Source organism: Panthera leo, chromosome B3, assembly GCF_018350215.1.
Source record: "Panthera leo isolate Ple1 chromosome B3, P.leo_Ple1_pat1.1, whole genome shotgun sequence".
NCBI classification, from domain to species: Eukaryota; Metazoa; Chordata; class Mammalia; order Carnivora; family Felidae; genus Panthera; species Panthera leo.
In genome coordinates, this window is record NC_056684.1 from 105,934,241 (window position 1) to 105,947,770 (window position 13,530).

The following is a 13,530-nucleotide window of genomic DNA, read 5'->3' on the forward strand; positions in this document are numbered from 1 at the left end:
TCATGGGTTCGAGCCCCACGTCAGGGTCTGTGCTGACAGCTCAGAGCCTGGAGCCTGCATTGGATTCTGTGTCTCCCTCTCTCTGCCCCACCCCAGCTCATATTCTCCCTCCCTCCCTCCCTTTCTCTCTCTCTCTCAAAAATATTAAAAAAAAAAATCAGTGCAATTTACCCTCCTAACACCATGAAGGAGAAATCCCATGTGAGCATCTCTGTAGACGCTGGAGTAGCTGAGGTCTCACAGGCACTGCACACCTTCGTGACCAACCACCTCCAATCCATACCTTGAATGCCCAGGTCAGAGCGCCCCCGCTTGGCGCCGCCCTGCAAGTGCTGCACACATCATTACTGGGGAAGTTAAGTGCACCTGTGCGACGACACTGGGTGAGAACGCCTGCCATTTTGCACCTGATTTCCTCTACACTTTGCCCCATGTGCCTTTTCCCTTTGCTGATTTTACTCTGTATCCTTCACTGTGATGGGCAATAACCATAACAACTTGAGCCCGGTGGATCCTAGCTAATCACTGAGCCTAAGGATGGTCTTGAGGACCCCTATTACAACACCTGAAAGCTGCAAAATCCTGCTGAGAAAAATAAGTTCTAAACAAATGAAGATATATACGGTGCTCTTGGATTGAAAGACTTAAGTTTGTTAATATGTCAATTCTTCCCAAATTGGTTTACAGAGTCAGTGCAAACCCAATTAAGATCCCGACAGGTATGCGTAATTATAGATTAATAAGCTGATTCTAAAACTTATATGGAAATCAAAAGACCTAAAATAGCCAAAATAGTTCTAAGAGTGAAGCACAAGTGTGGAGAACTTACAGTACCCAATTTCCAGGCTGAATATGAAACTAAAGTAATCAGGACAGTGTGGTATTGGTGTGAAGTTAGATATTGAGAAGGAACAGATGCATCAAATGGATATCTGAAAAAGTTGGAGTAGTACAATGCTAAAAAGACAGTCTTTCCAACAATGGTGCTAGAACAACTGGATATACATAAGAGAAAACAATGAAATTCAACTCTTACCCCACGTGTAAACATGAACTTGAACTGGAGATGTAGACATAACAGTGAAAACTAAAAGCTTATAAAGAAAATACTGGAGAAAATCTTTGAGAACTTGGCTTAGGCAAAAATGTCTTAGTACACAGAAAGTACTAACCTTAAAAGATGAAATAAATAAAGCAGACTTTATCCAAAGGAAAGACTTTTGTGTTTTTTTTAATGTTTATTTTTGAGAGAGAGACAGAGCGTGAGAGGCGGAGGGGCAGAGAGAGAAGGAGTCACAGAATCCGAAGCAGGCTCCAGGCTCTGAGCTGTCAGCAAAGAGCCCGATGCGGGGCTCAAACTCACGGACTGAGAGATCATGAACTGAGCTGAAGACAGACACTTAACCGACTGAGCCACCCAGGCACCCCGACTTTTGCTCTTTTCAAGACAACATTAAGAAAATGAAAACTCAAGCCTCATACTGGAAAAGGACTCATTTCCAGAATACACAAAGATTTTAACGTAACAACACAAACAACACAAAGCCATGAGCAAAAGATTTGGACAAATGGCAGACTGCATTTTCCAGAGATGGCCCCACAATATATTCCGTCCCACATGTGCTTCCCAAAATGTGATGCTGACAACGCCTCCCATTAGTGGTGGCGTCTGTGTCCCCTCCCCTTGTACTTGGGATGCTAGCTTTTGGAACATAGCAGGCCAAGCAACTACATGGAGAGTCCAGCAGAGAGCCAGCATCAACATAAGACACACTGAGTGAGTGGGTGGCTCTTCAGATGCTTCCAGTCCCCAGCAGCCAAATTAACCCCAGACGTCAAGTTGCTCCAGCTAATGTCATGCAGAGCAGACATGAGTGGTCTCTACCAGGCTCTGGCCAAATTGCCAATTTGGGAGCAAAGTAAATGATCTGTAATATTTGTTATGCTGCAATGCATAATTGGTTCAAGGCACTTCACAAAGGATGATGTACAAGTGGCCAAAAAGCACATGAAAAAATAACAACATCAGTCATCGGAGAAATACAAATAAAAATCACAATGAAATACCATTATATACCTATTAAAAATGGCTTAAATGTTAACAATTTTAAGTGTTCCTTTTAATTTTTTTTTAAGTTGGTTCACTTTTGAGAGAGAGAGAGAGAGACAGAGCGTGAGCAGGGGAGGGGCAGAGAGAGAGAGAGAGAGGCAGGCACAGAATCCGAAGCAGGCTCCAGGCTCTGAGCTGTCAGCACAGAGCCCAACCTGGGGCTCAAACCCACAAACCGCAAGATCATGACCTACGCCGAACTTGGATGCTTAACCGACTGAGCCACCCAAGCGCCCCAACAATTGTGTTTTGACAATTCTGAATGTTGGTGAGGATGGGGAGTATCCCATTGCTAGCAGAATGATAAATTTGTACAACCACTTTGGCAAACTATTTTGGCAGTTTCTTACTGCCAAGTTAAACATACACTAACTATACAACCCAGCAATTCCACCCCTCGGTATTTACCCAAGAGAAATGAAAACAAATATTCACAAAAACAAGTGTAAACAAAGAGTAACCAAAACCTGGAAAAAATCCAAATGTCCTTCACCTGGTGAATGGACAAACAAAACATGGTAGATCTTCATAATGGAATACTTAATTATACAGCTATAAAACGGAACAAAGCAATGAGACATGCAACAACATGAATGATCTAAAAAAAAAAAAAAAGAAAAAAAAAGCTAGCTGAGTGAAAGACATGCGGTACAAAAGTGTGCATACTCCATCATTCCATTTGTATCTAATCCTTAGTGACGGAATGCAGATCAGTGGGTTCCAGGAGCTGGAGATAGGCGGGAAAGTAGCCACCAAGGGTCACCAAGGAAACAAAAATGTTCTCTATCTTACTTGGGGTGGCAGTGGTTAGAGTGGCATGTACATTTGTTAAAACTCATTGAACTTAACATGGGTGCATTTTATTGGATGAAAATCAGTAAAATTTATTTAAATAAAACAAAACATTGGGGCACCACCTGGGTGGCTCAGTCGGTTAAGCGTCCGACTTCGGCTCAGGTCATGATCCCGTGGTCTGTGAGTTCGAGCCCCATGTCAGGCTCTATAGTGACAGCTTAGAGCCTGGAGCCTGCTTCAGATTCTGTGTCTCCCTCTCTCTCTGCCCCTCCCCAGTTCATACTCTCTCTCTCAAGAATAAATAAACACCAAAAAAAATGTTTAATAAAACAAAACAGTTATTCTTTATATATAAAGATCACCCATGACACATTACTTACTCTGATGAGCTGTCAGTTGCCAACACAGGTCACCTGACGCACACTTGAGGTCTTCTTCTCTTTTTTTGTATAGCTCTATGTTGTTCTTCATATATGCAATATACTGGAAATTAAAAGCATGTGACTGTTTTAAGCAGTTTAGATACTGTAGATTAATTACCCATGAGTCATTCGGCAAACATTTATTGATCCTCCTCTGTGCCACTATTCTCAGTACAAGGGTAACAGAGCAGAACTCTTGTTAAGCTTACATTCCGGTGAAGGAGATAAGGGGTCTGGCTTCCCAGTAAACATTTAAAACACACTGCATTCAGAATATAATTTGCCGCAAGAAGAAATTAAAAGATATTCTGCCCAAATGCATCATGTCCACAAACAAAATATTGCTCTGTATGCAAAATGTGCGTGCAGTAAATGTGCCGAGGCAGCCATGCTGCCAGACCGGAGGAGTTTGGTGTAGGACCTCAGAGAAAGGACTTATCGAGACTGGAGACCCCACAGATCTGTTCACTCCATTCAGAGGTTTCACTGGGTTGGGTAATGGAGGCAGTAGTGGCTTGGGTATTAAAATCATCACTTTCTGTTCTGACCACCCAATGCTCAGGAATGCTAAACTCTAAAGTCTCTGGGAACTCTGAAAGCACGGGCTTTGGATATAAATTTGGTACTCACCCAGTTTTAAGAGAGAAACAGTCAAATACTAGAAACTACTGATAAAAAGAATCTAGAAAATGGCATCCAGTACTATAGAAGGTGTAGATGCAGAACTGTTTATAAGCCTGTTGTAGGGTCTAATCATGCAGCCTTGATCTTGTCCCAGTCTGTGTGGTTTGTTGGAAGCTTTTGTAGTAAATCAAAGTGAAAACTCTGTAAGTCAAGTCCAAGTCATCATTCCTGCCCCTCGTTGAACGTGAATCACTGTTTGTAGACTTGCCTAGTTCAGCTGGTTTCCCGTAACTCTCAAATATTTTAACACACTGAATTGTAACTATCTATTTATTTGCGACTTCCTCAGCTAGACTATGAGCTTCCTAAGGACTTGGGGCAGTGTGTTTTTCATCTCTGTATTCATTGTGCCTTCCCCAAGGCCAGGGATTCAGTGGGGGCTTAAAACATTTGCTGGGAGTAGGGATGTAATCAGCAAGACGGAGAGTGGTGAGTGAATAAGAGAACAGCACGGGGTCATTTGGGGCCTCGTAGACGGTCAATAGATTAAAGAGAATTTTTAGAATCAGTGTTTTCACATAGTCATCCATTTGCTTACCCATTACTAACGTAGCAATAACAATTCCAGGTATTTTAGTAAATAATCTATGTCATCTTGATAGGAAGACAGTCTTGTGGAATATTTCCATGGGTAGACGAAATGCCTTATGAGATTGTTTCGAGGGCTAGAAGAATGAACATGTATTGCATGCGTGCAGGTTACTGATGATGGTGCCAGGGCTCTGGAGCACATTTACCTTTCCAAAGTGCATTAGTACCTCTTATGCCACTTTAATTCTGCCAAAAAACACTGGTCCTCATACTGGTAGATAACTGCTGTGATTTAAATGATGGAAAAAATTACCCAGAAAGGTAAAGGAATGTTTCCCTTAGTGTTTTATTGCTGTGGGACGGTTTTGATTTCTCTAGCTATTAAGAGTTATTAAAAAAATATAGAACCTCAGTTTCCTCATGTATAAAAGGAACATAATATCTTATCCACCTTACTGTGAGCATCAAACGGGACTGAATCCCCCTCCCGTGGCACTGTGCAAAACCCTTGGGATCCACTGATACAGATCCTCACCTGAGGTCAATGTAGTTTTCCACTGATACAGATCCTCACCTGAGGTCAATGTAGTTTACTGGGAAAAAATGATGCAATCGATACAAGACAGACAGACAACCTAATGTTTTAAATGGGTAAAAAACTTGAACAGGCACTTCACAAAGAGGTATACGCGTGGCCAACGACATATAAATAGATGCTTCATTAACCATCAGGAAAATGCAAATTAAAACCACAATGGGACACCACTACACCCTCCCAGAATAGTTAAATGGAAAAAAAACCAAGGTTTGGTGAGAACGTAGAACCTGAGAGTTGCAATTACTGCAACTTCTTGAGAGACGGCACTGTGCCCTAGAATGGACAGTCCACATCCCTATGGCCTTGAGATTCCACTTGAGGGGTATACCCCACAGGAATATGTACGTATGTTCCCCCGAAATACATGTACTAGAATATTCATGGCAACACTATTTCTAATAGGCCCGATTAGAAACTCTCTCACCGCCCCCATCCACAAAGTATATAACTGTGGTACAGTCATACACTTGAATACTATACATCATTAGGGATGAACAAACCATACTACACTCAATAATAAAGATGAACCTTACAAATAGTATTGAGCAAGAGTGCATACTGTATCATTCTATACATATAATGTTCAGAAACAGACAAAACTAATCTTTGGTGTTAGAAGCCAGTATAGTGTTACCCATGTGGGGAGGCCAGTGACAGGAAGGGACACAGAAAATATCTGGATACTGTTAGCGCTTTGTTTCTTGATCTGCACGCTGGTTACCCATGTGTGCTCATTATGCGTTTCACTTATGATTTGTGCACTTTTCTATATTCACTTTAAGCTTTATTTAAAAAGTGTTAAGAGCTATACTCTCCTTTTCTCTCATAACTATTACAGGTCTAGGCAACCAGTCAAACCACCATGCAAAGTGAAGTGCTCGTGAACTTACTTTTCTTAATTTTTCATTTTCCAGGAGCAAAGCATCTACTTTTAAGTCATGTACATAGATTTCATTTTCTAAGTTCTTGAGAGTTTCAAAATGACTTTTGATCTTATGGCTTTCTTGGTCTCGTAAGTATCTGAGTTCTTTCTTCACTTTTTCCTGCTCAAACATAAAACCCACAATTAACTCAGAGTTAAATAATCAGGACACCAGTGTATTAGATTGCCCTGAACCACATTCAGAGATGGGGGTCTAATTAATTCCTGAATTATCAGCAGAGGCTATGTGGGAAAACTTGATGTTTAAAACTCCACAGTTGATTCACTTCTGGGAAGATGGTGCAGAAAGAGGACCCTGAGCTTATCTCAACCCATGGACACACTGAGCCACATCTGTGTAACTATCTGTGAAAGTGGCCTGAAAACTGGCAGAACAGACTTTCACAGAGAGGGGCCACACGGAAAAGGGTAGGGGTGGTAGAGACTGGTTAGGAACCCAAACCATGGCAAAAATGACCACAAACAGGAGAGACACCACAAGAAGCCAGAGGAACAGACCCCATACCAGGCACCCCAGGCATGAGGGACTCACAGTGGGAAGACAAGTCTCCATAATATTTCACTTTGAAAAACAGTGGGGTTTAACTTCTTGAGTCTTTACGATCATCAGGGTTTACTTCCAGTACTTTAAAAAACAGTAGGCTTAGCTTTGGGAGAGCTGGAGGACAATAGGAAACCGAGTCCCCACCCTTAAAGAGTCAGCATAACAAATGACACAACATAGAAACAACTGTTTCAAAAGTAAATCTATGCAGATGTGTTTACTAATCTCAGAATGTATGCAGAACGCCCCCAGTCAGAGAAAAAGGGGTCTTTAGGAGACCATTATAGAACAAAAGTGCTAGCTGACGCCATTTCTCTTCCTCCCCCCACCACCCCATGCTAGTTGGCCAGACACTTGCAGGAAACAGCAGGAATGTTCTCCACCTGTCTTGCTGGCAACTAGTGCCCTGCCCCTACATTCCTCTGCAGATCAGCCCACTCAATCTGCCGTACTCCAAAGGCATCCCTCCAAAATGGCTCCAACCATGACGCCAACCATGACACCCTGCAAAACAATCCCAGCAGAGACCGGCACCACTCCAAAGTGACTCCTTCCTGGGGAGAGAGGAAGATATCCACACATACCAGTGTACCCACAGTCCCAGTAGCTGAACCTTATGGCAGCAGCACAATGAGAGTATGCCACTGATCAGTGAGACTGCAGCCCCAACAGACAGACTGGGGGCAGGCATCTGGATCGGAGTGCGGGCCACACGCACCATAAAGCCTCTCAGAGGATGAGGGGGAGCACCCTACAGTTCTATGCAACTATAGCTTCAGCAGACGGACTGAGAGCAGGCATCTGGTCTGAATGCTGACACCACCTAACTAGAAGCCATCAACAGCCCCAGACTATCTCTTTAACGGCACAGAGACCAAACCCTTCCTGGTGCACCAACAGCAGGCAAAAAGGGCCATTACAACTGACCTGACGGAAGGCAAACGTGGCTCAGCCACAATGGTGGGCTGCATGCAACCCACAAAGGAGATGCCACTGAAATGCCTGCTTCTGCTGAACAGGGAGCACTGCATCACAGGACACCATAGGACCTCTTCTTCATAAGGCCACTACTTGTAGCTGAGTTTTCTAATACATAATAAGAAACAGAGTTAGACAGAATGAGGAGACAGAGGACTATGTCCCAAATGAAAGAACAGGATAAAACCACAGCAAAAGAGCCAAACGAAACAGAAATAAGTAACATGCGTGATAAACAACTCCAAGTAATGGTCATAAAGATATTTACTGGGCTTGAGAAAAGAGTGGAAGAGCTCAGAGAGACCTTCAATAGAAATGCAAAATATAAACAGAACCGGTCAGAGTGAAGAACTCAATAACTGAAATAAAAAATATACTAGAGGGAATCAATAGCAGACTAGAGGAGGCAGAAAAACAAATCCGTGATATGGATGGATGCATGTTATGGAAAACAGCCAAGCTGAACAGTAAACAGAAAAACAATATAATAAAAAATGAGAACAGGCTAAGGGAACTCAGTGATATCATCAAGTATAATAATACTCACATTATAGGGATCCCAGAAGAAGAGAGAGAGAAGGGAGCAGAAAATTTATTTGAAGACATAATAGGTGAAAACTTCCCTAATCTGGGGAAGGCAACAGACATCCAGATCCAGGAGGTATAGAGAACCTTCAACAAAATTAAACCCAAAGAGATCCACACATAGTAATTAAAATGGCAGAAAGTAGTGATATATATAGATTTTTAAAAGCAGTAAAAAAAATTTTTTTTAATTAATGAAGTAAAATAAAACAGTTAAATACGAGGGAAACTCCATAAACCTATCAGGTGTTTTTTCAGCAGAAACTTTGCAGAACCAAAGGGAGTGGCATGATATATTCAAAGTGCTGAAAGAGGGGCATCTGGCTGGCTCAGTCAGTAGAGCATGTGACTCTTGATCTCTGGGTCATGAGTTCAAACCTCATGTTGGGCTTAGAGCCTACTTAAAAAAATAAAAGTGAAATCAAAGTGCTGAAAGAAAAAAAAATGCAACCAAGAATAGTCTTCTCAGCAAGTATGTTATTCATAATTGAAGGAGAGATAAAGAGTTTCTCAGACAAACAAAGTTAAAGGAGTTCATGAGCACTAAAGAGGCCTTACAAGAAATGTTAAAGGGAACTCTTTGAGTGGAAAAAAACCCCCAGCATATCAGGAGTATGAAAACTATGAAAGGAAAAAATTTCACAGGGAAATGCAAACATATAATAAAAGTACATTAATCACTTATAAAACCAGTAAGGAGGTAAAACACAAAAGCAGTAAAATCAATTATATTTATAAAAATCAGTCAAGGGATACACAAAATTTTAAAAATATAAAGTATGACATCATATACATAAACATGGGGGTTAGTAGAAATTCAGTGCTTTTAGAGTGGATTCAAATTTAAGTGACCATCAACTTAATATGGAATACTATACACATAAGAAATTATACGTAAACCCAATGGTAACCACACATCAAAAACCTGTAACAGATACACAAAAAATAAAAGAGAAATGAATCAAAGCATAACACTAAAGCTTTCAAACTCTAAGGGAAGTGAACAAGAGAAGAAGAAAGGAACAACCATGAAACAGGTAACAAAAATGGCAATAAGTACATACCTATTGATAATTACTTTGTGTGTAAATGGACTATATGCTCCAATTTAAAAACATAGAGTGAATGAATGGATAAAAAACAAAGACCCATCCATATGCTGCCTATAACAGATTCACTTCAGACCTAAAGACACATACAGATTGAAAGTAAAGGGATAGAAAAACATTTACCATGCAGATGGAATAGAAGCAAAAAGAAAGATGAAGTAGCAATATTTATATTGAGCAAAATAGACTTTAAGACAAAGACTAAACCAAGAAACAAAAAAGGACACTACATAATGATAAAGGGAGTAATCCAATAAGAGGTTATAACATTTGTATCAAACAGGAGGATATAGCAATTGTAAATATCCACACACCCAACATGGGAATACCTACATAAGGCAACTATTAACAAACAGAGGAAGAAACTGTTTCTTTCTATTATTGTTGTATAATAATAGCAGGGGACTTTAATACTCCACTTGCATCAATGGATACACCATCCAGACAGAAAATCAACAAGGAAACAGCTTTGAATGACACATTAGGCCAGACAGACCTGACAGGTACATTGAGAACATTTCATACAAAAACAGTGGATTACACATGGAAACTTCCCCAGAATAGATTATATCTTAGGCCATAAAACAAGTGTCAATAAATCAAAAAAGTCTGAAATCAAATCACACATCTTTTCTACCACAGCAATATGATACTAGAAATCAATCACAAGAAAAAAATCTGGAAAGAACATAAATACATGGACTTAAATAACAAACTACTGAACAATGAATGGGTCAACCAAGGTATCAAAGAGGAAATAAAAAAATACATGAGACAAATGAAAACACAGTGATCTAAAATCCTTGGGATGCAGGAAAAGCTCTTCTCAAAGGAAAGATTACAGTAATAGAGGACTACCTCAAGAAGCAAGAAAAATGTCAAATAAACAACTTTACCTTACACCTAAAGGAGCTAGAAAAAGAACAAAGTCCAAAGCTAGTAGAAGGAAGGAAATAATAAAGATTAGAGCAGAAATCAATGAAATAGAAACTAAAAAAACAATAGAACAGATCAATGAAATCACGACCTGGGCCTTTGAAAAGATCAATGGAATTGATAAACTGCTAGCTAGACTCATCCAAAAAAAAAAAAGGAGGACCCCCCCAAAAAACCTAGAAATGAATGAGTAGAAATAACAACGGACACCACAGAAATACAAGGGATTATAAGAGAACATTGTGAAAAATTACATGCCAAAAAATTGGACAACCTACAAAAAAATGGATATATTCATAGAAACATATAACCTCCCAAAACTAAATCAGAAAAAATAGAAAACCTGAACAGATCAATTACTATCAATGAAATGAAATCAATAATCAAAACACTCCCAATAAACTAAGTCCAGGACCAGATGGCATCAAGGCTGAATTCGACCAAATTTTTTTTTAGTTTATTTATTTATTTATTTTATAGAGAGAAAGAGAAACTGTGAGCAGGGGAGGGGAAGAGAGAGAGGGATAGAAAGAGAGAATCCCAAGCAGGCTCCATACTGTCAGTGCAGAGCCTGACACAAGGCTTGAACCCATGAACTGTGAGATAATGACCTGAGCCGAAATTAAGTTAGATGCCTAACCGACTAAGCCACCCAGGTGTCCCTCTACCAAACATTTAAAGAAGAGTTAATACCCATTCTTCTCAAACTATTCCAAAAAATAGAAAAAGAAGGGAAGTTTCCAAATTCATTCATTTTGATAGCAAAACCGAATAAAGACATTATAAGAAAAGGAATCTACAGACTAATATCTCTGATGAACACAGATGTAAAAATCCTCAACAAATTATTAGCAAACTGGATCCAACAGTACTTTTATTCCAGGGATGCAAGCATGGTTCAATATTCATAAATCAATCAATGTGATACATCACATCAACAAAAAAACAGAGAAAAACCATAGGATCATCTCAATAAACGCAGAAAAAGCACTTGACAAAACACAACATCCATTTGTGATAAAACCTCTCAACAAAGTAGGTCAAGAAGGAACATACCTCAATATAGTAAGTGCCATATGTGAAAATCCCACAGCTAACATCTTACTAAGTGGTGAAAAACTGAGAAATTTTCCTCTAAGATCAGGAACAAGACAAGGATGTTCACTTTCGCCACTTTTATTCAACATAGTGCTAGAAGCCCTAGCCACAGCAATCAGACAAGAAAAAAGAAATAAAAGGTATCCAAATCTGTAAGGAAGAAGTAAAAATCTCATGATTTACAGATGACATAATACTATATACAGAAAACCCTAAAGACTACTGGAATTGATAAATGAACTCAGTAAAGTCACAGGATACAAAATTTTTTTACATAAATCTGTTGTATTTCTAAACATTAATAATGAAGTAGCAGAAAGTAAAATTAAAAAAACAATCCCATTTACAGTTACATCAAAAACAATAAGATCCATAGGAATAAACTTAACCAAGGGGGTGAAAGACCTGTACTCTGAGAGCTATAAAAACACCGATGGAAGAAATGGAGGATGACACAAACTAATGAAACAATATGTCATGGTCATGGGTTGGGAGAACAAATATTGTTAAAATGCCCATACTATCCCAAAAAAATCATAAATTTAATACAGTCTCTATCAAAACAAAAACACTTTCCATAGAACTGGAATAAATAATTCTAAAATTTGAATAGAACCACAAAAGACTCCACAATTGACGAAGTAATCATGAGAAAGCAAACGAAGCTGGAAGTATCACAATTCCAGATTTTAAGAGACACTACAAGCCTGCAGTAATCAAAAGAGTATGGTACTGGCACAAAAAGAGACACAGATCAATGGAAAAATAGAGAACCCAGAAATAAACCCATGCTTATATGGCCAATTAATCTATGACAAAGAAGGCATGAGTATACAATGGGGAAAAGACAGTCTCCTCAATAAATGGTACTGAGAAAACTGAACACCTTACATGCAAAAGAATGAAACTGGATCACTTTCTTACCCTAAACACAGAAATAAACACAAAATGTATTAAAGACCTAAATGTCAGACTGAAAACCATAAAATTACTAAACAAAAACATAGGCAGTAATTTCTTTGACACCAGCCATAGAAACATTTTCCTAGATAGTTCTCCTCAAGCCAGGGAAACAAAAACAACAATAAACTATTGGGACTACATCAAAATAAAACATCTTTACACAGTGAAGGAAATCATCAAAACAAAAGGCAACCTACTGAATGGAAGAAGATATTTGTAAATGATATATCTGATAAGGGGTTAATATCCAAAATATATATAAAGAACTTTTTTTTTAAATGTTTAGTTTTGAAAGGCAGAGAGACAGAACACTAGTGGAGGAGGGGCAGAGAGAGCGGGAGAGATAATCTATCTGCAGCAGTCTCCAGGCTCTGAACTGTCAGCACAGAGTCTGACATGGGGCTTGAACTCATGAACTGCAAGATCATGACCTGAGCTAAAGTTGGACGCTTAACTGACTGAGCCACACAGGTGCCCCTATATAAAGAACTTACAAAGCCCAACACCAAACAAGCAAACTAACAATCTGGTTAAAAAATGCACAGAGGACCTGAATAGACATTCTTCCAAAGAAGACACACAGATGGCCAACACACACACGAAAAGATGCTCAACATCTCTAATTATCAGGGAAATGCAAATCAAAACTACAATGAGAAATGGTGGAATAGGAGAATCCTAAGCACACTTCATCCCACAGATACACCTAGATAACACCCACATCGGTGCAAATACCTCACTGAACAACCCCAAAACTGTCAGAACAGACTCCACAGCTAAATGTAGAGAAGAGGCCACAATGAAGAGGAGAGGAAGGGCAGAGACATGATCAGGAGCCAAACTGATCCGTGGGAGGAAGGGACACCACAAGCATACAGAGGGGAGAGGAAAAGACTCCTCACCAGGCACCCCAGGCAAAGGGGACCAGCATTAGGAAGACATATTCCCATAACATATGGCTTTGAAAACCAGTAGGGTCTAACTTTGTGAGTTCTTACAGTTAGTGTGTTTACGAATCAGTGGGTTGGGCTCTGGGATGGCTAGAGAACAATAGAAAACTGAGTTCCTGCCCTTAAAGACAAAGCCCAACAAACAGCCCAGCTGACATACAGCATGGAAGCAGCAGTTTGAAAAATGCCTGGAGCATACAGGAAGGATATTTATTTATTAATCTCAGAACTGTGCTGTAAGGACAGGGATGGTTGAGAGATTTCTCCAAGAAAAATAGAGCTGG

General features: G+C 39.7%; 1 protein-coding gene across 1 annotated transcript in view; it reads right to left on the reverse strand.

The window, feature by feature from the left end:
• The window catches only part of CCDC175 (coiled-coil domain containing 175), a 74,922-nt gene that overhangs the window by 6,133 nt on the left and 55,259 nt on the right, over positions 1-13,530 (reverse strand). Inside the window, exons 16-17 of the mRNA XM_042943385.1 lie at positions 6,031-6,183; positions 3,286-3,388 (exon numbers count right to left, since the gene is read on the reverse strand). Coding sequence (XP_042799319.1) covers positions 3,286-3,388; positions 6,031-6,183 — 256 coding nt within the window. The remainder of the gene's footprint in view (positions 1-3,285; positions 3,389-6,030; positions 6,184-13,530) is intronic.